This window comes from Telopea speciosissima, chromosome 10 (assembly GCF_018873765.1).
Source record: "Telopea speciosissima isolate NSW1024214 ecotype Mountain lineage chromosome 10, Tspe_v1, whole genome shotgun sequence".
Lineage (NCBI taxonomy): Eukaryota > Viridiplantae > Streptophyta > Magnoliopsida > Proteales > Proteaceae > Telopea > Telopea speciosissima.
This window is the reverse complement of record NC_057925.1, coordinates 46,877,225-46,900,652: the sequence shown is the minus strand read 5'-3', so window position 1 is coordinate 46,900,652 and position 23,428 is coordinate 46,877,225. Positions and strand designations below refer to the sequence as shown.

Below are 23,428 nucleotides of genomic sequence, written 5' to 3'. Positions count from 1 at the left end.
GTTTCAACAAGTTTAACAATAGGAATCCAGAAACTCGGTTTAGCAGGAAATGAGGGAAGGAAGAATGTGAAAGCTGTGGGGAGAGGAGAAAGCACATTCGATGAAGTAGGCTGAAAAGAAGGGAAAGATTAAGGACACGAAAGGAGTTCAACAAAGAGAGGAAAAAGAGATCCCTCGATGGAGGGAAACTCAAAAAGAGAACATTTTAAACTATCTCCTTCGACAAGGAAAACATAACACCGACACCTTTGTCAACCAAATTCTCTTTTTTATCTTCAATTATAGCATCAAAAACTCAGTTCTCATCCCAGCAAGGGAACTCTTTGCAGGGGTTTGTTTTTGCGAGGGCACTTTTGTTAGTTTACCCCTTGATTTTAACACTGTTAAACCTAAATTAATGGAATGGTGGCATGTATTAACTTGTAAGAACTTTTGGGGGCATTCAAAATTTTCCAAAATTGAAGAGTATTTTTGTAATTATGTGTTATCTCATGAGAAGTGCATAAAAATTTTCTTATTTTTATATAAGTAATTTTCTACCGGGAGCACAGAGCACTCCCATGTGTCTATCTCTCTCCTTCTCAAAACAAGGGGGCAGAGGTGTCTTTTCATATAGGGAGAAAAAGAGATAGACTCATGGGAGTGCTAGCGTAGCCCAGAACGTTCTCTCATTTTTCTTTTAGGGAGAATGTTTTCTGTGCCGTAGCGTAGGCTACGCCCAAACACATGGGCTTGACACTCAGGGGGCAGGATGGTCATTGCGCCCACCCCTATATGCATGGGTGCCGCCCGCGCTGCGGCACAGAGAACAGCACCCCTTTCTTTTATTATCAAAAAAAGAAAAAAGAAAAAAACGGTGGTCCCACTTCCCTCCCCGCTCCCTAACTCACCTGCCCGACCGACCCAACACGACCGAAGGAACCGACTAGAAGAGAAGATTTGGAAATTAATTGTTGACTTTTTCCATAAGTTAAGGATACCATATTTTCTAATGACGAAAGTGCAAAGTGCAAAATCGTCCCTCACTTTTCGGCATTTACAACTCATGATGATGATTGATGTGATTGTAAACCTCCGATTAGATGCACTTGTCATTATTAACCCCTCATTCATTTATTAATCTCAAAACCAAAATCTATTCTTCTTTACGCTTCCGCCTTAATATACCAACCACCATACCACCCCACATTGTTTTGTGCATGCATCAGCCCTCCTAGATCCTCATCACCACACGTTACATTGACCTACATCATCACCTCCCCATGAATATTAAGGTTTTCCAAATTAAACCAAAACCATTTATTGAAAACAAAACGACCCGATTAAATCGGACCGAACCATTTAACAAAAAAGACTGTTTAATATTCTTAGATGTACATAAATGTACCAAAATCAAACATAAATCGTTTATCGAAATCGAACCAAACCGTTTACTTAATGATTCGATAATGGCTTCAAAATTGAGACTCTTTAATTCGAATCGAACCATTTAACACCCTTACGGCCATGATTATTCTTCTAAGCAAAAAGAGATTATACAGTGCAATCCCGGCTTTACAAATCTTTTGTATTTGACTACTTCTTGAACCGGTCTTGGATCACATCAGTAGAGAGGCAACTGGATTATCGAATCAGAACCGTCTGATCGAATTAGTGAATCGTGATGATTTGCAGGTTTTTTTGTTTCTAGCTAACTAGTTTTGTAGTAGGACTTTTGTACTACTCTGGCATTGTGAAGTGGATTCCAAGTGGATGCATGTCTGCCACGTGTTTTGCTGAATGGGATATCAGGGCCAGTGGAAGGGGATGAGAACACCAAGTAAAACACCACATACACATGTGACTTGGGAAGATCGAAAATACCTGAAATGATGAACGGTGGGACCCATCTCACACCCTCCCCCCCTTCAAGACAATCTCCATCAATCTACATAGCAAAAAGCCAAAACTAAAATGTATAGTATGACCAGGTGGGAGGAAATTAATTCCATCCTATCATGTGAGAGAGAAGATTGAGAACTCTTACCTTGGAACCCAAAATCTGGAATTTAAAAAAAGGGTGTCAAAACAAAATTGAAACTGTTTATTGAAATCAAAACTAAGTTAGTAATATAATAATCATTAAATCGATTAATAAATGATTTGATTTTGGTTTAAAAAATGAAACTGTTTACTTAATGGTTCGATTTACTATCTTCCAAAAAAAAGTTAATAGATGGCAAGTTGAAGGCTTCTTCTATACAGCCACGGAAACCATAACATCTTATAATATACAAGCTCCCTTTTAACCCAAAAAAAAAAAGTTAGTTGTTCAATTTTAGTCTTAAATTTTGGTTTATATATTAAATTAGGGCAAGAGATTGTTGTCAGGTCGTGTACCACCTGCACTATTACAGGGGACCAATGAGAGCACATGCAAGGGGAACTACGTGAATAGAATCCATTTATTTTAATAGGGGTTGAATGGTAAATTCATTTTGTCCTATTTCTAGGCACGGGAACCATAACATCTTTCCAAATCTTCAACATTCCCATGGCCGCATTCAAGATTCAAAAAAATGTTATCGATTTATATTAAATAAGTATTTATGTTTTTTATGAGAATACTTCTATAATAATTTTTTTTTCTTTTGTTAAACAAAATTACTATTGAAGAACACGGATTACACTCCTGGGATTTGAGATTGAATCAACAAAAACACAAGGATCGGAATTAGGCCAAACTATCCAATTCATAAGAGATAGAGCCCTCCTGGTAAGGGAATCAGCCACAACATTGGTTTCCCTTGGAATATATTGAAATGAAACCTGGTCAAAATAAATAACCAGATGTTTAATATCAATGGCAATCGGTCTAATTGAGAGAGTCAGAATTTTCGTTAAATCACGGAGATAGGAGATAACCTCTTGGTTGTCACTTTCCACCACTAGCATATAGGTTCCTTCTAAAAGAGCCTCAAGTAATCCATCCTTATTAGTCATTGTCTCTCCAACCAAAATATTATTGAACATAGAAGGGGTTGCTACATCCACCCGAGACTCACCAAGATGATTTCAAATTAGAAAACCCAAACCACTTTGATTTTTGTTTGGGTTCCAAGAGGCATCACAGTTGAGCTTGAAACTATCAAGAAGGGGGCCGTCCAAGTTGAGACCATGGAGGTTGATGAAGGCAACGGAGTAATCGTCGACCTTGGAGGAGGCATGGAAGCTACGAGAAAATCAATGCATGCACAATGTGCTGATAGGATCACGTCATTAGGAGATTTAGCCTTAGATGAAAACAATAGAGCATTCTAGGCATATTAATTAATTGCTTATGACTTTTAGAGTAGATTTTTTATACAGCATTTCCTATGAGACTTTGTTTAAGAACAATATAATCATATAATAATTGGTTCGATTTTGGTTTCATTACATGGAGCCATTTAATAAACGGTTCGATTTTAATTTTTACTTTTGATACTGTGAATGGAATCGAATCTAACCAAACCGAACCAAATCACACCAACATCATTACTCTTAGGACAAGGAAAGAATGAAAGTTTCATATTGCCACCGGTCATGCCATTGACATTTTAAGCCTTCTCTCTCTCTCTCTCTCTCTCTCTCTCTCTGCCTTGCAAGGTCGCAAAGGACCGTCCTGCAAGTCTAAAGAGGATCTCAGAGCCAACAGTCTCTCTAGGTTGGCCCCCTCAGTCTTCGCGGGTCCGAAGGCAAAACGGTTTTCTCTCCTCTCACTTTGCCCATCGACGAAGGAAAATCGATCCCTTCTTTCTCTCTCTCTCTCTCTCTCTCTCTCTCTCTCTCTCTCTGTGTATCTGCATTCTCCATGTTCTAACAAGCACATCAAATGGAGAGAAGAAGAATATCTTAAGAATAGTCAAACCAACCTTCACAATCATATGGAAGGAAGAAAACACATCATCGCCTTCAACATCATTCGTTGATTTTTTACAGGTTTGTTCTCCTGGGTTCTCTCTGTTTCTCTGATACATGGTCTTGGTTTCCATTTTTTTCTCGCTTCATTGACTAAGTTCTTATAAACAACAGAGATTATTTTTGGTGGCAGCAATAGAAAGATGATGATAAGATTATTTTTGGTGGCAGCAATAGAAAGATGATGATGACATTGGAGATTCTCTCAATTGGGTTTTTCTCTGGTCGAGAATTTGGATCTAGATTCCTGCTTTGACTTGAGTGTTGTTTCCTATTGAATTCCATCGTTGGAGACTGAATTGAGTTCTGTTTGTTTACTGAGACTCTGATCATAAACTTAGTGATTCCTTCTTCCATACACCCCGTTTCCGATTAGCAACAGCCGCAAAGATGTCCAGTTTCGTGGGTGTTCATCTGTCCGATTCATCGCTCCAGAGCCAGTTCACTCAGGTCGAGCTTCGCGGGCTCAAATCCAAGGTGAGTATTTCCAAGTCTTCTTCTTTTGTTTCAGAAGTGGTGCATTATTCAAGTTCGGTATCAAATCTGATTACTCTGCGATTTGAGGTGATATATGAATTGGGTTATGTTTCTTTCTAGTTTGTATCGTTGAGGAGTCAATCGGGTAAAGTGGTTGTTGGAGATTTGCCGCCTGTAATGGCCAAATTGAAGGACTTTCATCAGATGTTCACTGAGGAGGAGATCTCTGTTATCTTGAGCGAGTCTTCTGATATGAACGATGATATCGATTTCGAAGCCTTCCTAAGGGTGAGACTATTTTTCTCCTTATTGGTTTGAGTTGAATGGATGAGGATGAACTGATGTTGATTTTCCTCTTCGAATTGGTAGGCATATTTGAATTTACGAGCCCGAGCTACAGCCAAATTGGGTGGCTCTAAGCACTCGTCAGCATTCCTCAAGGCCACGACCACCACTCTTCTCCACACCATTAGCGAATCAGAGCAGGCTTCTTATGTTGCCCACATCAATAGCTACCTTGGAGATGATCCATTTCTGAAGAATTTTCTTCCTATAGATACTAATGCTCTATTTGATCTTGCGAAAGATGGTGTTCTTCTCTGGTATATATGCAGGGTCTTTGTGACAATCTCCTGCACTGCTTCTATTTGCTTGTTGATTTAAGTAGCTCTTTTCTGATTGTTGATGCATCCAATGGCTTGTTACAGTAAGTTGATCAATGTTGCGGTGCCTGGGACAATAGATGAACGAGCTATTAACACCAAAAGAGTACTAAATCCTTGGGAAAGAAATGAAAACCATACCCTTTGCCTTAATTCTGCAAAGGCTATTGGCTGCACAGTGGTTAACATTGGAACACAGGACTTGGTTGAAGGAAGGGTTAGTTTTGCCATTTCGAACTACACATTTGAGTTTCGTCAGCATTGTGTTAGCAGTTTGAGGACTCCTCAGTTTTGGTTTTGTTGTTGAAATTCCTTTCTTTCCTTTTTTCTTCTCTTTCTTTGCAGCCACACCTCATACTTGGGTTAATTTCTCAAATCATAAAGGTAAGAACCTGAACTTATTCTGCATTGACAATACGAAAATAATCTTTCTAGGACACCAAAGCAAAATGGGATATTGGAAAGGTTAACAATCCAAAATCAACTGTAGAAAACTCAATGATTTAGTTGATATAGATTTCTTTTTACAATTGTAACTTACTAATGTTAGCGCACTGTGTTTGATGATATCAGATCCAACTGTTAGCGGACCTCAACCTTAAGAAGACACCTCAACTGGTGGAATTGGTGGATGACAGCAATGTAAATATACATTGATGCCCCTCTCTTTGTTTCTGAATCTGGAAGTGCATAAGTTTTTTTTTTTCAATATTTTACATATTTCTTGAGAGGAAAAATTACTATATGTTCTTTATTGATGTTGAATGACCAGGAGGTGGAGGAGCTTATGAGTTTGAGCCCAGAAAAAATCTTACTACGTTGGATGAACTTCCATCTCAAAAAAGCAGGGTACAAGAAACCTATTACAAATTTTTCATCTGATGTAAAGGTAAGGAAAGTATTCGCTGATTTTCAACTTTTAAATTAGCAAGGGCATCATTAAGATGACACACTCAAAATCTGAGTAATCAGAACTATTGAAACTTTGGTTGCATGCTGTCACCCTGATACCTTTGGAAGGGGAATCTGATCTCTTGTCCATGGGAGAGTTAGAGCAGCAGAGAATTCCTCCTATCTTCAGTAGTGCCCTCTAGCTGGATTAGGAGTGGAATGTGAGCAGACTGTCAAAGGAACCATAAGAGTCTCAAATCCAGGCCAAAGTCATTCATAAATAGGTTATCCAAATTCCAAAGAGGAAATGTGTGGGCATGTGAGCTGTTTGGACACTCATTACATTAATTGGTGCATAGCTTGTTCTAGGATAATTTGGTTTCATTTTCTCTTACATTAAATCCTATAGGTGATAATACGTTTCCAAAGGAGAATGAAGCAGAAGAGAATGGAAATTGGATCTTAGTTACCGGAAGTATTTCTTAAAATGATCCTCAAGCTACTTTGGAATACTCCGTAGTAACGTTTCTACCTCCTAAAGACCTTGTGTTCATATAACCAGACCTCATAATTTTGCTTCCCCATAACTTGTACCACTTCATTCAGGACTTCCTTAAAAGTCAAACATATGAAATTTCCTCATTGTCTTTTTTGTTGACTTTGGGCTTTACGTATTCCAAACTTCTTAAATCTTACTGTTAAATTTTATCAAGGTACTTCCTTTCCTTTGACCAGCGAATCTCATTAAATCAAGCTGGTCTGTTGGTTGAATACTCACTTTATTGAGTAGCATTGTTCTAACCACTTTTATCGGATAAGATGTAGAATAACTTCTCTTATGAATGATATAATTTATTAGCATGGGTTTATGCATGTACAGGATGGGGAGGCTTATGCTTACCTTCTCAATGTTCTCGCCCCTGAGCACTGTAGCCCTGGTACATTGGATATTAAGGATCCGACTGAAAGAGCAAAATTGGTACTTGAGCATGCAGAACGGATGGACTGTAAAAGATACCTAACACCAAAGGACATCGTTGAAGGCTCGGCAAATCTGAATCTCACATTTGTTGCACAAATCTTCCATCATAGGTGACAAAGAACATTGTCTTCCATCCTTTTCATATGCTTTGTTATTACTTTTGCTTATCACCTTTCCCTTAAACCAGGACGGCTATGGTCCTTGAAAATTAAGTAATAGAATCTAGGTATAAAATTTTTAGTATAGGACAGTTACATTTTCCTAAAAAGTGCCAAGTTATTAGACTGAATTGCTTCTTCAATATGGTTGCTTTGCATGGGGAAAAGTTCGATTACCTTGCTACATTTGTTCGATATGCTAAATATTTATGTTATCATATCTGTTTTCTGTACTATATGGGTTCTATCTTTTAGGTAGAAACAATATCAGTACCTGAGAGCGAGAGAGAGAGAGAGAGAGAGAGAGGAATCTATGAGGGAAGAGAACTGGGAGACTGACAATGTAATCCATCGTCCAGCCCCTAAGCTTTATGTATAAAAGTAAAAAACAGAATTACAAAGAGAATAGGAAACTTACAACCAACCTAAGTATAAAGCATAAACACAATAGGAAAACTTAATAGCCTAATTCTAAGCTACTAAACAAGGAAACATAACCCCACGGTATGGAGGTCAATGAACATCCATGGACCTCCAACCATACAAATGTATTCTAACACTCCCCCTCCAACTGGAGTGTATATATCTTGCATACCCAGCTTGGAATAACTTTCAAAAAATGTCGGGCGAAACAGCGCCTTGGTAAACATATCATCAAGTTGATTGCCGGTGTTAAGACAAACAGAGTGGAGATGATCTTCTGCATAACAACATTCTGCACAAAGTGACAATGGACCTCAATGTGCTTGGTACTTTCATGAAAAACAGGATTGCTAGCAATGTAAATTGTAGCTTGATCATCACAATACATCTCTATTGGTTTAGAAGCTACGAACCCCAACTCTCACAGGAGAGACTTTAACCACATCAACTTAGCTGCAGTATGAGTCATATTTTTATACTCAGCCTCTACACTCGACCTAGCCACATTAGTCTGCTTCTTACTCCTCCAAGAAACAAGATTACCACCAACAAATGTACAATATCCAGTAGTCGATTGATGATTGTTGGCAGCTCCAGCCCAATCAGCATCAAAATATCCCACAATATTAGTGTGACCATGACTTCGATAAGTGAGACCTATGCCAAGAGCACCTTTAAGATACCTTAGAATAGACAAACAACATCCCAATGAGCATGTTTGGGAATTTTCATAAATTGACTAATGATACCAACAACAAAGGAAATATTTGGACGAGTGATGGTCAGATAAATGACTTTCCCAACAAGTCTTCTAAATTGAAATTTATCCTTAAGGTCGTTTTCCATCACTCACCCCAAGTTTCAGATTTGGATCCATAGGATTGTCGGCTTACAAGAGTTACAGCCTAACATACCATTTTCGGATACAAGGTCCAGAACGTACTTTCTCTGAGACAAATTGACACATATCTTGCAACAAACAACTTCCTAACTCGGAAAATTCCTGAGTACTCCCAGGTCCTTCATCTGAAAATGCTGATGGAGATACGCCTCTACATCTTCAATACCATAAGACTATAGGAGTCATTACCTGAAATTATGATATCGTCAGCATACACAACAAGGATCCCCGACGACGTACGAACACAGAGTGATCAGAAAAACATAGAGAAAATCCATATCCATTAATAACTTTACTGAATTAAAACAACACACGCGGAGACTGTTTCAACCTGAATATAGTCTTAAGAAGATGACAAACCTTTGGCACATTCTTTCCCTGAGCAACATACATTGGAGGTTGCTCCATATAAATCTTTTTGTCAATATCACCATAAAGAAATGCATTTTTTATATCAAGCTGAAATAGAGGCCAGTCAAGGTTCATGGCTAAGGAGATAAACTGTGCCACGGGTGAGAAGGTCTCAAAATAATCAACTCCATAAGTCTGAATAAAGCAAGTGGGGATAATTTATCAAGTCCAGGGCGAAGGTTGTGAACAAAGCAAACACAACCAAACACCCGTGGAGGTAAACTGAACTGAGTAACATCAAGAAAGACAACAGAGAAAGGAGATTGATTACCAAGAACAGTGGATGGCATACGATTAATTAAATAGCAAGCACTCAGAATGGCGTCATTCCACAAATATTTGGGAACATGCATGTGAAACATCAAGGTACGAGCAACCTCAAGTAGGTGCCCGTTTTCCTGTTCAGCTATACCATTCTGTTGAGGAGTATAAAAGTAACTAGTTTGATGTATCATGCCATGCACAGAGCAAAAATCAGATATGCCACGTTGAGTATATTCTAAAGCATTATCTGACCAAAAAAATATTAATTGACAGACCAAACTGAATTTTTAACTTCAGAATAGAACTGCTTTAAAAAATTAAAAAAAAAATTCAGTACGATCCTTCAACATATATAATCATGTTATACGAGAGTGATTGTCAACAAAGGTAACAAAATAAGCAAACCCTAACGGACTCTTAACATGACATGGACCCCACACATCAGAGTGAACTTTAAAAAAAAAAAGGGGAAGAACTACGAGGAACATCACGAGATGGGAATGGAGTACGGTGATGCTTCCTAAGCTTACAGGCTTCACATTCCAAACAAGAAATCTTCATGCAATTGGGAACCATTTGTTGAAGCTTGGAAAGGGAAAGATGTCCCAATCAGACTCCTTTGGCAGTGGGTTGAAACATTAAGTTTGCAACAATAGCTTGATCCATGCTATTCCACAGCCATATAAGTAGCGTATCATTCTCTCGCATCCATTCCTCATATGCTTTTATTCCAGCAGGTTCTTTGGAATCAGCACATGGAGGATCAGATTGGAGGTACTTCAACTTTCTGTTTGCAGTAGTGTAAACCTCGACTGTTTGAGCCCATAACAAGGTATTTGGAATTCCCCATAGTTTAATAGCTGTAATCTGGAGATTCACATTGTTCGTTGTAGGTTTTGGGTCAGCAATGATGTATCAAATAGATCAAATGAGAGATGCAAACAACCACAAATAATTCTCCAAATCTGAGAGATGATAAACCAGCAATTGGATATAAAAACCCTGCAGACGATACTGATATAAGAAGAATCTGATGTAACCGCAGGCACAAAACTGCAAATCTGGAATATAAAACCCAGATATTTGGTCATATTGACCCCAAATATGGATCGAGTTATGTCCCAGATAAGAGTACAAGACCCCAAAACACTGGGTTGATCTGCAGGTTAGATCAGGAGCAAAACCAGAAGTCGATCTCAACAAAAAAAACAAGAAAACAGACAAGCTATGTTTGGGTTTTCAAATGGAACCACAATCAGTGGTTCAAAACTCCTCAAAATAGCAATCAAGTGTACCTCCAAAGGAATTTAAATAAACCCTCAAAATTTCAGAGAAAACTGCTAGGTAGATAAAACTAATTAGAGAATCAAGTTTCTGAAAAAACTACTCTAAAACAGAGTACCGCATGGAGCTTTTGTGAGCAGCAAAGACATATGATCAGCAGGGCTGATCAGCTTCAAACCAAGGTCGAGTGGCCTTCCTGTATGGGAGAATAATTCTTGAAAACTTGGAAGATAATCTGATGGGTGGATATAAAATAATTGAATATCTTGATATCCCTCAAAAACCTTGAATTCCAGAACTGCTGTAACTTTGAATCTGAAGATAACTGTATTCAAATGACTTCCCACTCCATGCAAATCAATAAGAAGATAGTAGAGACCCTAGTATATCATCATATCATCACCAACTAGGGCCTACAATGGTATTACACAGCATAGGTTGCTGCAACCTTCAACTGAAACCATTGTTGACCTTCAAAACCAGAATAGAAGATTAACCCAGGTTGTCAAGAGAACTCTGATGCCAAGAAACGATATCAGTACCTTGGAGAACCAGGAGAGAGAGGAATCGATGGAACTAAGCTTTATTTATAAAGTAAAACAGAATTACAAAGAGAATATGAAACTTACAACCGAGCTAAGTATAAAGCATAAACACACTAGGAAAACTCAGTAGCCTAAATCTAAACTACTTAACAAGGGAATATAACCCCACAGTATGGAGGTCCATAAACATCCATGGACCCCCAACCAATACACATGTATTCTAACAAGGTATAATTGCATTTTGTTGCATTTTTTTTGGACTGTCAAATGGTAGACATCTCTATGTCACTGATATTGGTAGGGTCGTTCCTTCCCTTCGTGTGACATGAACGTCATCTTTTCAGGGTTCCCAACACACTGAAAGCATTTCACTATACGACACATCACCTTCTCTCGACAAAGGGGTCGGGGGGTTGGGGGAAAGGCATATTGTAAAAGTGAAAAGCAAAAATGAACAAACAGGGGTGGGGGGGAGCATAATTGATTTTTAGGGTATTGACAATTAGTTTAAAACCTAGAGGATCACATGGTGTGGTGGTGATAAAAATTAAGAAGAAAAAAAACGATTTCAGTATGGGGCCTGCTGAAAAGAGGATTTTAAATCCCCTGCATATACACCACTTAATTACATTTATTCTTCAATCCTTATGCATACTCTCAAACTTTTTGTATTCTGAGGAACTTAGGTGACAATTGGTTAGCAAACCCCCTACTCACTTGTAATTTTTAGCGAGAGATTCACAATATAAATATTTTACAAGAACAGAGAACAGATGGAAGTTGCTTTCACCCCACACCACCTTCTTCTGCTTCTGTTTGGATCCTAACCCTATGCATTGGGGATGCTTCAGTGTTTCCTTTCCTTGATTAGTGCCTTTATTGTACTGATCCTTGGGTAGTGTATGCCTGTCCATCAATATCAAAATCAGATATCTCCTCCTCTCTGACTTGTGTCAAATGGATCTTGTTCTCTTACAGTAAGTTTGGGAATTTATATTAATTAGGGTTGGGTCTCTTTTGCAGAAATGGCCTGTCATTGGATGACAAAAAAATCTCCTTCGCAGAGATGATGACGGATGATGTGCAAGTATCTAGGGAAGAGAGATGCTTCCGACTGTGGATTAATAGTCTTGGAATTACTTCATATGTCAATAATGTGTTTGAGGATGTCAGAAATGGGTGAGCTTGTATTTTCTAGGCATGTAAAATTGGAAGCATCTGTGGATCCTGCTTGATGGGGATCATTTCTTATACTTGCAGATGGGTCCTTTTGGAAGTACTTGATAAGGTGTCTCCAGGATCAGTTAACTGGAAGCAGGCAACAAAACCTCCCATTAAGATGCCATTTAGAAAAGTAGAGAATTGCAACCAAGTTATCAGGATCGGGAAACAAATGAAATTCTCCCTAGTCAATGTAGCTGGAAATGATTTTGTACAAGGAAATAAGAAGCTCACACTCGGTATGCTTCTTCTTCTCAAACATTTTTGTCAGGAGAATTAACTCAACTATTTCTGACTTACTCATATCTGCCTGATTTGATCCAGCTTTTTATTTTGCTTTGTTCAGTATTGTTATTTGGTAAAGTACTGTCAAGTGCAAGATTAGATAGCAGGGAGCTAGCCCCCATATATGAGTGTTGCAGTCACTTATACTGATGGTGCAAATAAAACACAGAAGTGGGTTTATTTAGTGGAAAAAAGCCTTGTGTTGGGTTCTACACATGTTGTGCCTATGGCCCAATGGGTTTTTATTGTAATAGGTCACTTTAATGATTCTAAAATACAGGTGGGAGGAATTAATACAGGATTTCCTTTATTAGTTAGTTTAGTTAGAGATTTATTTCTTTATTTTATTTGTTATGATGTGTTTTAGTTTTGTTCAAATAGGTGTCTATGATTCCAGCCTTATTTCAGCCTCTTTCCTTTGTTATTTTAGTTCCTAGTTAGTTTAAGTTACCTAATCAGTTCAACATTGGTTTAGGTATTTCCTTTTGAGTTTGAGTTTGCTTTTAAGTCTTCTATTTAAGTTTGTGAGGGGCTACAGCCTTGTACATGAATTTGAGTATGTCCTTTGGTTCTATTGTAATTCAGAACGCTCCCTACTGTGGTGATTCAGTAGGCTCCATGGTGGTGATTCCAAGGTTGGGTATTGGTGATGATTCCAGCCCTGTAGATCAGGTGGTGATTCCTGAACATATCTGCTCTATCTTCTTTTATTTCTATTCAGTTTGAGTCTCAGTTTCAAAATCTCACAAACATCCTTTCTTTCCCATCGAATTCTAGTTTCCTACTCCCTCCAAATCTCTTGTTTTAAAATTAATCTCCGAATTCTGATTTCAGTTCCCTATTATGATGTTAGTTCTGAATCTTGTCATGGCTTCAAAATGGCAAAATCTCTGAATTCTTATTTCAGTTCCCTATTATGATGTTAGTTCTGAATCTTGTCATGGCTTCAAAATGGCAAAATCTCTGAATTCTTATTTCAGTTCCCTATTATGCTGTTAGTTCTGAATCTTGTCATGGTTTCAAAATGACAAAATCTGAACTTTCCAATTAAAATCTGAAATCCTACTGTAAGTACGATTCAAACAATTTTCAGATTTCTGGTTCTATTTTGGAAATTCTGTTTTTATATTTTGTTACTGTTCAATCAGCTATTTGAACCTTAATTGATATCTGTTTAGGGCCCCAATTCTGTCCATTGATTCTGCAGTTGTAGAGCTGTCCTTCCCAAGTAGGATTACTCCATAAGTGTGAATCTGGCCATTAGATTTTGATTACACATTGCAAAAATCTTACACTAAAATCAAGTCCTTTAAATTGATTATTGGCCAAATTAGACCAACTACAACTCTGTTAAAAGTTTTCTTTTCAAATCTGGTTTGTCTTTTTTCTCCTGCAATCTTGTCGCAAGCTGATCTCCTACTGGATTTCACTGGTTTGGGATTAGCACTCCATTAACTGAGCCTCACATAAAAGTCTGTAACACACTAGCGTTAGATTTCACACCGACCCCACACAAATTGGCCAGACAATATGATGACCACAATACAATGAAACTTCTGAGTGTTGCTTTTATTGCTATCGTTATGTTTTGTGGTCTGGGTCTCTGAGATGAACCATGGGTTCTCAATTGAAAGTGGAAGAAAGATGAAGCAAAGTGGTGTGACCTAAACCTAGATTTCAAGTGTACGTGTTTGCTAGAATGTTTTCCTTTCATTGATGGCTGACTTCGGGTGCACAAATGTTAAATTTTATCCAACACACTACTTTGTAAAATCATCCACCCATCTCTTTGAAGTGTTCAATGTTAGTAAGCCTTCCCTAGGATGGATGGCAGTAGAAAAACCACAGTGACATTGAAACCATTTCTCCATAAGTCAATGCTTCTCATGATCACATTTGTGGTGTTCCCATTTCCATGTGGGAGGCTTTTCCCACTAACCAAGCATAGTAATCTAGTTTGGATTCATTTCCTGTTTCCATTAATTGTATCATTTCTCCTACTATTTCTGTTTGGGGTAACTTCGGTAAAACTATGTCAGATAACCATATTAACTAACCATTTGAGTGCAAGATATGGGCATATAAATTTAGTGTTTATATACCATCCAGGAGGATCCCAATTGAACTGTCCCAGTTGACACATAGTGAGGCCATTTCCCTCAATTTTCCTGAGGTACAAGTAACTTTTTTTCCCTCACTAACACAAGTACTTTCCCTTTTAGGGTCTTTTTGGTATCATTTTTCATTTTGTTTTTGGCCTAAGCAAAAAAAAATCATTACTGAAAACCATTTTCGATCAAAAAAGGAAAACTGTTTGGTAACTACTAACATAATTGATTGTAGAATGAAAAATAGGTTTGATATGCGATGAATAGAATAATTTAAGTGCTGGATGAAGCGATTCCGCCTTCACCCATCTTCCAACTCAAATCCTTCACAAAATCGTTAATAAAGTCTGTTGCATCATAAGAACACAGCTCAACGAAACATGAGTTGACGACAAAACCCAAAAGGTCTGATAGCCAATTACAAAACAATTCAGAACAGAAAGGTCCTTCGGCAACCTTCTTTTATATATAGAATTTCAGTAAATGATCAAAAATGATTTTTAATTATACAACAATGCAGAGAGAGGAGGCTGCATTTCTAATTATAAAAGTAAATTACTATTTTACCCCTCACTTTTAAGACTTATGAGCATGTGCTCATTAAAGTGTCCGAGAAAATGATCAAAAATGGTTTCTGGGCAAAATACATAATAGGGTCTTGACTTTATTCTGGTTTATTTTAAATAAAAATAGGGTAAAAAAATTATACTAAATACCTGTAAAAATGTTTGTGTCAGAAAAATAAAATGAAAAGTGATACCAAAAAGACCCTTAAAGACTACTTGGATAAAAAGTGAGTCAAGTGACACTTTTGGGCACCCAAAAAAAGGAGGGGGGGGGTAGTAATGCATTCACCTGTTAACATTTTTCTTCCTCTTCTTTTGAGTTATGAGATAACCTGTCTGCTAACAGGTTAAGTTTCCTGCATCCTCTGCTCTATGGATAATCTGTCTACTAACAGGTTAAGTTTCCTGCATCCCCTTCTCTATTCAGAATTTCCTTTTTCTTATTTCCAGTTCTATAAATACTGTTACTTTGTTTCATGTCACGAACTCAGATATTTTGAAAGTTCATTAGTCTTTCAGGAAGACCCAATCATTAGTAAACTGCATCAACTAGTTTGATGGAAGATTTCTCTATAATATATATATATATATATATTTTTTATTTTTATTTTTTTTTTTTTTTTATTTTATTTTATTTTATTTTATTTTATTTTAATTTAAATCTAGAGTTATCAGAAGAAGAATAATGTTACTGTGTCTATTTATCTAAGCATTACAGTGGTTGTTAGAGAAAGAACAATATCTATGGAGGGATTATCATAGTGACCTCCCAGGATATTTCTTATGGATCGGCACCTAACACTCTGTGCAGATGATGGTGCTGAAATTTTCTGAGTTACGTAGACTCCAAGTCCCCTACTCACATGTCAAGTTTCAGCTCTAACAGGTTGCATGGGCATTCATGTGAGTGTAAATGATTGAATTTGAGGTTGAATTTTGACACATGGCAATTCAGATCATTCCCTAGATATCCAATGGTCAGAACCGCCATATTAGCCTTCCACATGGATAACTGTTATCAGCACCCATGAAACCTTATGCAATTCTTAAAAAAATGATGCTGAGAGAGTCTGATGTTGCTGTGGGTGAACCTTTTCTTTGTTGTACCTCTACATATTACTGTATTAGAGGTGCCTTTTTATCCATCATCTGCTGTTCTATAAACTAAAGTATTGGTGATGCAGATAACAGGTACCTAAACAAATACCATCACAGGGTAAAACCAGGCCACAAAAGGGGCTTGTGGTTTTGAGCCATTTTCTGATTCAAAACTGAGCCACGGTTCAGTACTGGTTCACCCCAATCGTGGGGTTTAGTATGGGTTAGTTTTGTTTGTTTTTTATCAATATTATCAGTTCCCTTGTAAAGGCTGGATTAATCCCTATAAAATCTCAGCCTTTCAACTTGGCTTGCTATATTCTTAGATAGGTAATGATTTTTACTATGGCTTGCGTATGGGAGAGCTGTTTCCTCATTCATTTTTTTTTTTTGGAGAGGGTTCTTTGAGCAAACAGCATTGGGGAGCGCACCAATGAGGTGTGACAAAATGATATCATATATAGGAGCGCAGCGAGATCATTTCATGTGAGGAGAGATAGATACAGAGGTGTTAGTGCACCCCACCCCGCTGGCTCAGAGAACCTTTTCCCCTTTTTTTTCATGTTCTGTGAAAGATTGTTTCCTATTGGCTGCTGGATATCCTATGGTCAGTATGCTACATCCTGTCTAGTTTCTATCGATTGATGTAAAAGCCAAAGAGCCTCCTCCCGATTACAGTAATGAAGCTGGTTTCTACCTCTATGTTCTGTGAAATTCAGAATAATTGATGTGAGATGCATTAGTACCCTTAGTGAGAAACTGAGATGCTAAGGCAAGGCTGGTGGGATTCCAGTCTAGGGCCAAGTGAGAAACTTGATTCATATCCTTCTTCCCTATTCTTCTTCATTATGTCTCCATCGGTTCCAAGTTAGTACCTGTACTTTCTATTTCCTGTACACCTTTCTTATTGACTTATATCTGATGCTTGATTGATTTATCTGAGTTCCTGAACTTCTGTTTACAATTCTGTTGAAGTTCTGATTCTGTTCATGCTTATCAATCCAATCTTTTTCTGGTTTCTTGAATTCCTACAACTAGGAATTTTCTGAAACTTCAAATCCAACCATTGGATTTCAGATCTGTTTTCACTAAAGGCCATCGGTTCTGTTCTTAAACTTCATACGGTTTCAAATTTCAATCTTTTGTCTGATTTCCTGCTTTCCTTCTAAAAGTTTGATTTCAGTTTGATCAATTTTTAATTTCTGTTTACTAAATCTGATATCATAATTCCTGGCTATCTTTAGGCTTGTTATTTCATACTGAAGTTGATCTCTAATCTCGTTTATCTGAATTTTTTATTGATTCTCAGATTTGAGAATTCCTTCTTCTAGTAGGAATCTTCAGATCCTAAGAATCTGACCATTGGATCAAGCCTGATTTCTGATATTATATTCGCACATCCAATTAGTCTTTCACTAGAATTTTGGCTGAATCTAATTCCTTGATTTTCTTTTATTTAAAATTTCCTGAAATCTGATTTCTTAACCTACTGTGGTTCTGGTTATTTCATTGGATTTCTGAGCATAGTCACCTAGGCTTCTAGGAACCCATCAACTGGACTCTAAAATTGACTCAAATCATAGTGCTTTTTATGTTTGGTTAAATTAGCCAAGATTAAAGGGTGTAACTGCAGATTTTGATTGATATTAAGCTGCAATGACATTCACAGTTTTCTGTCACAACATTTCTTTTGGCCATCGTATTGTATGAGCTACAGAATTCCATAAACAAACAACCATTATATTATGATGGTGGCTTTTCTCCAACACAAAGTTCATCAGAACCGGCATCAATATTTTTAAGCTGGCATTGGAATCTTCACAAAAATAGCTTCATGTCATAAATCAACATCTCAATTCATTATTAAACCAAGTTAGTTGTGTATTTAATAGAAAGTAAGGTTCTATGTTTCCTAATAAACTCTAGTTTTATAAGTTATCAATGCAACTTGGAAGCATCCAATAATGTTTGTCATAAGTATGTTTGGTGGTTCAATTTCACTGAAATTTTAGGTCTGTCTCAGCATTTCTATGGCAGTTGATGAGGTTTAATATGCTCCAACTCCTTAAAAACTTGAGATTCCATTCCCAAGGGAAGGAGATGACAGATGCTTACATCCTAAATTGGGCAAATGACAAGGTGAAGAAAACAGGCAGAACTTCTCAGATGGAGAGCTTCAAGGTAAAGAAGCGTTAACTTTTGTTTGATTAACCCCTAAATCCTGAACTGTGATTGATGATGAGTCTACTGCCATTCTTCTTCAGGATAAGAATCTATCAAATGGGATATTCTTCCTTGAACTTCTTAGTGCTGTAGAGCCAAGGGTAGTCAACTGGAACCTTGTTACAAAGGGTGAAGCTGGTATGATTTCCTGCGACTGGACTGGTTAATTTCCATTTTACTGAGAGCTGTTCCTATGATAAGTGATAACCTATCATCTTGGGAGTTGTAGGAGTTGAAGCCTTCTACAAGAGAATGAGGAATGCACCATTGTTTCCACATTTTAAATTTCTTGTAGCATGAAACAGGAAATATGTTTTGTATGTTAGGTAGAAAGAAATTTCCCATCTTGATAAATAATAAACAATAGATAAGTGAAAGTGGACGTGAAAGTGAAGGTGAAAATGAAAATTATTGACTGTTTTTCTGTTATAAAAATGCCAGATGACGAAAAGAAGTTGAATGCTACATACATAATCAGTGTTGCACGAAAGCTTGGGTGTTCCATTTTCTTATTGCCCGAGGACATCATGGAGGTAAAGAGCATATTTATGGTAGACTAGTGTATTTATTCCTCAAGCTACTTATTATTATTGTTATTATTCGCTTCTGGCTCCGATGCAAATGAGCTTTTCTTAGCGACCCATCTGATTCCGCCACATAACAAAATGATGTGGCAATTCTTTCCGTTGGATAGACAGTGGGCGGTCTGGGTAGGCTTGTCAAATTTCATACTCAAATTCAGCCATATAGCCCTGTGTATTGGCGTACATCTCCCTATATGTCCATGCGTGCCTACCCACTATTGTGCACTCTCCCGTGGTCCTGGATTTTTAAGCTCCATTTTTCCACTAGGCAAACACCATTGAGATGAAACTTGACAGGTTAGCAGGGGGGACCTAGTGGTCTACCTGTCTATAAAATTTAGACCCCATCCAATATGCCATGTGGTGGATTTTAGGCTGACTAGATAAGCATATCTAGTCGGACTGATCAGATGGGAGTTATTTATTGTTATTGTCATTGTTATTAAAAATATATTTTTTTTATCTTTTCTGTTTGAGTTGCAATCTTAGTGGACCTGTACACTAATTTTGGGTGGACAGAATTGCCTAGGTTTGATCTTTTTAAGTTCAACTGTCTCATATTCTGTTGGTCTGGCAGGTAAACCAGAAGATGATCCTCACTCTGACCGCCAGCATTATGTATTGGAGCCTACAAAAACCAGTAGAAGGATCAGATTTATCCCCCGCCGAAGCCTCTGCCTCTGCCTCAAACTCATCCCTAGCATCCTTAGTGGATGAAACAGATGGAGGGGTTTTAGCAGGTGAGATCTCACAGATGACCATGGACGATGCAGCCTCAGATACTGCATCTGTGACGTCTTTGCAGCTTGAAAGTGACACTGCTGCAATTGATGAATGACCCACAAATTCTAAATTAAAACAACCTTTTCTTTTTAATTTCTAGAAGATCAACAGAGATGAAAATTATTTTGCAGTAAAGAATTTTGGGATCACCTTTTTTTAAAGTGGGAAGGGATGCACAGTTATTTTTTAGTGTACTTGTGATTCTTAAAAAAGTCTTGTAAAATCATTCTTCTTTTCATTTGAGCAGGATTTAGGTTCCTTGCTAGGTTCCTCTTTCATTTTTTGTAATTAGAATTTGCAGTTGTGTAGGTGTATTCTTTTGACAATTTTTTATGTTCATGGTGTTGAATAGTGAAAATAAGAATACGAGAAGAAACTGCTCCCATTTACTCATTCTTGCTACTTGTTTGATGGTTTATTTCAGCACTACCGCTCAGATTTGGCTTCAAATTATTGTTCCTGGATTTATTGTAATTTTTACAGTCTTTTTTTTTCTGCCGTCTGATGTTGGGCCAAAATCAGTTTTGACCCTCACAATGACACTTCTATGAAATGGATTCACGGGATTTAGCCAATTGCCTCGATCGTGGGATATCATTGAGAAATAGGAATCAATGTTATCAAAGGATTCCCTGTGATTATTTGAAAGTCCGCGATACATGCAGTTGCGCTGCACCATACACACCCCGGGGGTTGGAAGTTGGTAACTTCCATTGAGTGGTCTGGTTTTTTTTCTTTCTCGGGTGGTATAGAATGGAATAGTGCCATCGTTCTCAATTTAGGCCAACTCCGACCCTTAAAGAGATGGGATAATATCCTTCTCATGTTCTCTGATGCTCTCCAAATGACTCTAAAAGGCGGAACGGTGAATTGGCCGATTTGGATCAGATTTGGTTGTGGCTGATCTGGTCGCCTCCCTCCGGTTTTTCAGTTTCTAACCGAGTTTGGCTAATCCTGATTGATTTCTGGCCGATTCAGATCAGAATCGACATTGGCCAATTCGATCCTCAATTCCGTGTTTTGAAACACTGGCACAGAACTGGGTTGGACAGCATGCTAGCCTTGTACAATAAAACCTAAACCATTTATGGATCATCATCTGTCACAACCAATTGGTTCTAAAGCACATGATAGATGATGATGTGGTAAATTTGAACCGTTGAAGAGGTAGCATTGAGGGATGTAATAGATAGTCGAAAATCCACATTCGATTTGTGTATGTATTTGTTTAGGACGAATCTGAATTCGAAAAATTGATTTTTGGAAACTATCCAATTCGGATGCGGATATAAATATTTCAGGTTTAAACCCCATATTATCCTATCCAATTAGGTCTGATTATAAAAATATAATTAAATAAATATTTTATAATATTAAATTACCCTTATCAAATTCATTATACAATACAAACAATTAAACAAGATATTAATAGAAAAAAAAATCATGAAAACATCTATGTAATTTCAGATATTGAAACTTCAACAACTCCCCTAGTGGAGGTCGGTCATCTTCTCGAATTTTTGTTTTCATTATTTCTCCGTCGCTCAACACAGACAATGAGACCGCCAATGTTGTTCTCCTTAGACTCATCATGACCCCACTCTCTAAGTCTCCACTAGGAATATAAATGCATAATTAAAAAATCCGTATTTGATTCGTGTTGATATCCGAATATGTATTTGAAAAATCGGTTTCGAGAACTATCAAAGCCATTTGGAAGCTAATTGAATAAGGATATGAGATTAGATGGTCCAGCTTAACCACATAACGACCTATATATTGGATTTCACCACTTGGTTAACAACGTCAGTTTGATGCTCTAACTTCATCATATAACTCGATATATTGGATTTCTCTGAATCCTAACCCGACCTATAACTTTACCTATTTGACTTTATAAGACATTTTCAATCTTCTTTTTTTTTTTTTTTTTTTTTTTCAGATGCAAGTTTTAGATTGGCTGAAAGTTATACATTGATGGTGATGGTGGGCCTACCAGCATCAACTTTGGGTGCAAGGTATCTCAGTTATTAAGCTAAGCTGCCTTGTGACAGTAATAGGTGGGCAAAGGTTTGGTGTGAAGTGGATACGGCTGTACTATCTCACATTCGCTTTTTTTGTCACTTTCGAAAAAATGGGACGGGGAATGCTACGGCGCAGAGAGCAGCTTCCACTAAAGAAGGGGTGGGTGATCCAATCGTCCAGCCAGGAGAGAGATATTTAAAAAAGAGTGTGGTATGTAAGTTCCAAAACTATATCTGGGAGTGTCGTGAGGCTATCTCTCTCCTCCTCGTATGAAAAGCCACCTCTGCTCCTTGTTTTGAGGAAGAGAGATATAGACACATGGAAGTGCTGGCATAAACCACACTCTTTGACAGAAAACTGCTTCCCTTCTAAATATTTTGAGCCAAACAAGTCGTTAAAAACTAATGGACCGAGTTTCTCTGCATCATGGCTAAAGGGGAATCTCTACAGCTATTATTCCCATGAGTACCACTAGATTGCATTAGGGAGGGGTAATTTTATCTTTGTCAAAAGGGGTGGTGGTGTATTAATGATCACTCAATGGAGAGAAATATTTAATGAAACTAGAGAGTGTGGGATGTAAGACGGCCTGTAACAAGAATCTGCACATTTTTTCTCTTAAAAAAATATTTCTAGAACTCTATCCTGGAGTGTGGCCTACACCAGCACTCCCATGAATCTATCGCTCTCCTCCCCATATGAAAAGTCACCTCTGCCCCCTTGTTTTGAGGAGAGATATAGACACATGGAAGTGCTGGTGTAAGCCACATTCCCGGACAGAAAATTACTACCCTATCAAATATTTTGAGCCAAACAAGCCATTAAAAACTAATGGACTGAGTTTCCCCGCATCATGGCTAAGAGGGAATCTCCACATCTATTCCCATGAGTACACTAGATTGCATTAGGGAGGGGTAATATCTTTGTCAATAGGGTTGGGAGTGTAATGATCACTTAATGGAAGAAAGATGAAAGAAAACTTCTTCCAAAACCAATTTCATTTAGAAGTGAGTATCGATCATGGTTCAAGTAATCTAAATCAGTTACAGTATCAGCCTCCGCTGATTCCGATCCAGCCGGAATCTATAGGAACAATTCTGAACCCTAGAAAAGTATACTGGATCGACCGACTTGGATCAGCCGGAATTGGGATCGAACACTGCTGATTACAATCGAATTGGAAGATTAAGCCAATCCACTCCCGATTCCTTATGTCCATAGTGAAAACACCTCCGCCAGAAATTCCTCTTACGTTATTATTGCGGATACATGGCTCTCACGCAAATTGCATCCTTGTTTTCATGCTTCAATTCCCTAAAACAATAGGAATTGGAGTCCAAGAATGACTGAATAATCGTCCCAAAAGTTCAGTAAATCTTAAATCTTAAAGACGTACAATTGGTACTTGTATCCATCTCAACCTTTCGGTGAAGGATATTAAGAAATCACAAGTGAATCAATGTACTCAAAAGAACACCATCACAAAATAAATCAGCCACAAGAAAATGTGATTCACTCAAAAGGATTTCAACAGATTACTATACCCAATTTTTATATATGTATAACCCGATAAATAAAATGAACAATTAATTTTTTTC

General features: G+C 37.6%; 1 protein-coding gene across 1 annotated transcript; it reads left to right on the top strand.

Annotated features, from left to right (window-relative positions):
* Positions 1 to 4,096: 4,096 nt before the first annotated feature.
* LOC122644179 (fimbrin-5-like) lies at positions 4,097 to 20,040 on the top strand. Its single transcript, XM_043837794.1, has 14 exons — positions 4,097 to 4,416; positions 4,537 to 4,704; positions 4,786 to 5,018; positions 5,124 to 5,295; positions 5,424 to 5,462; positions 5,652 to 5,720; positions 5,851 to 5,967; positions 6,850 to 7,061; positions 11,961 to 12,116; positions 12,198 to 12,397; positions 18,239 to 18,396; positions 18,480 to 18,576; positions 18,880 to 18,971; positions 19,600 to 20,040. Exons 1-14 carry the CDS (start codon positions 4,330 to 4,332, stop codon positions 19,858 to 19,860), a joined length of 2,061 nt encoding a protein of 686 aa, XP_043693729.1. The 5' UTR covers positions 4,097 to 4,329; the 3' UTR covers positions 19,861 to 20,040.
* The last annotated feature ends 3,388 nt before the right edge of the window (positions 20,041 to 23,428 follow it).

Coding starts and splice junctions, on each gene's coding strand:
- LOC122644179 (XM_043837794.1), top strand. CDS start 4,330: ATGTCCAGTTTCGTGGGTGTTCATCTGTCCGATTCATCGCTCCAGAGC. Junction 5,019..5,123: donor AAAGATGGTGTTCTTCTCTG/GTATATATGCAG, acceptor GGCTTGTTACAG/TAAGTTGATCAATGTTGCGG. Junction 5,296..5,423: donor AGGACTTGGTTGAAGGAAGG/GTTAGTTTTGCC, acceptor CTTTCTTTGCAG/CCACACCTCATACTTGGGTT.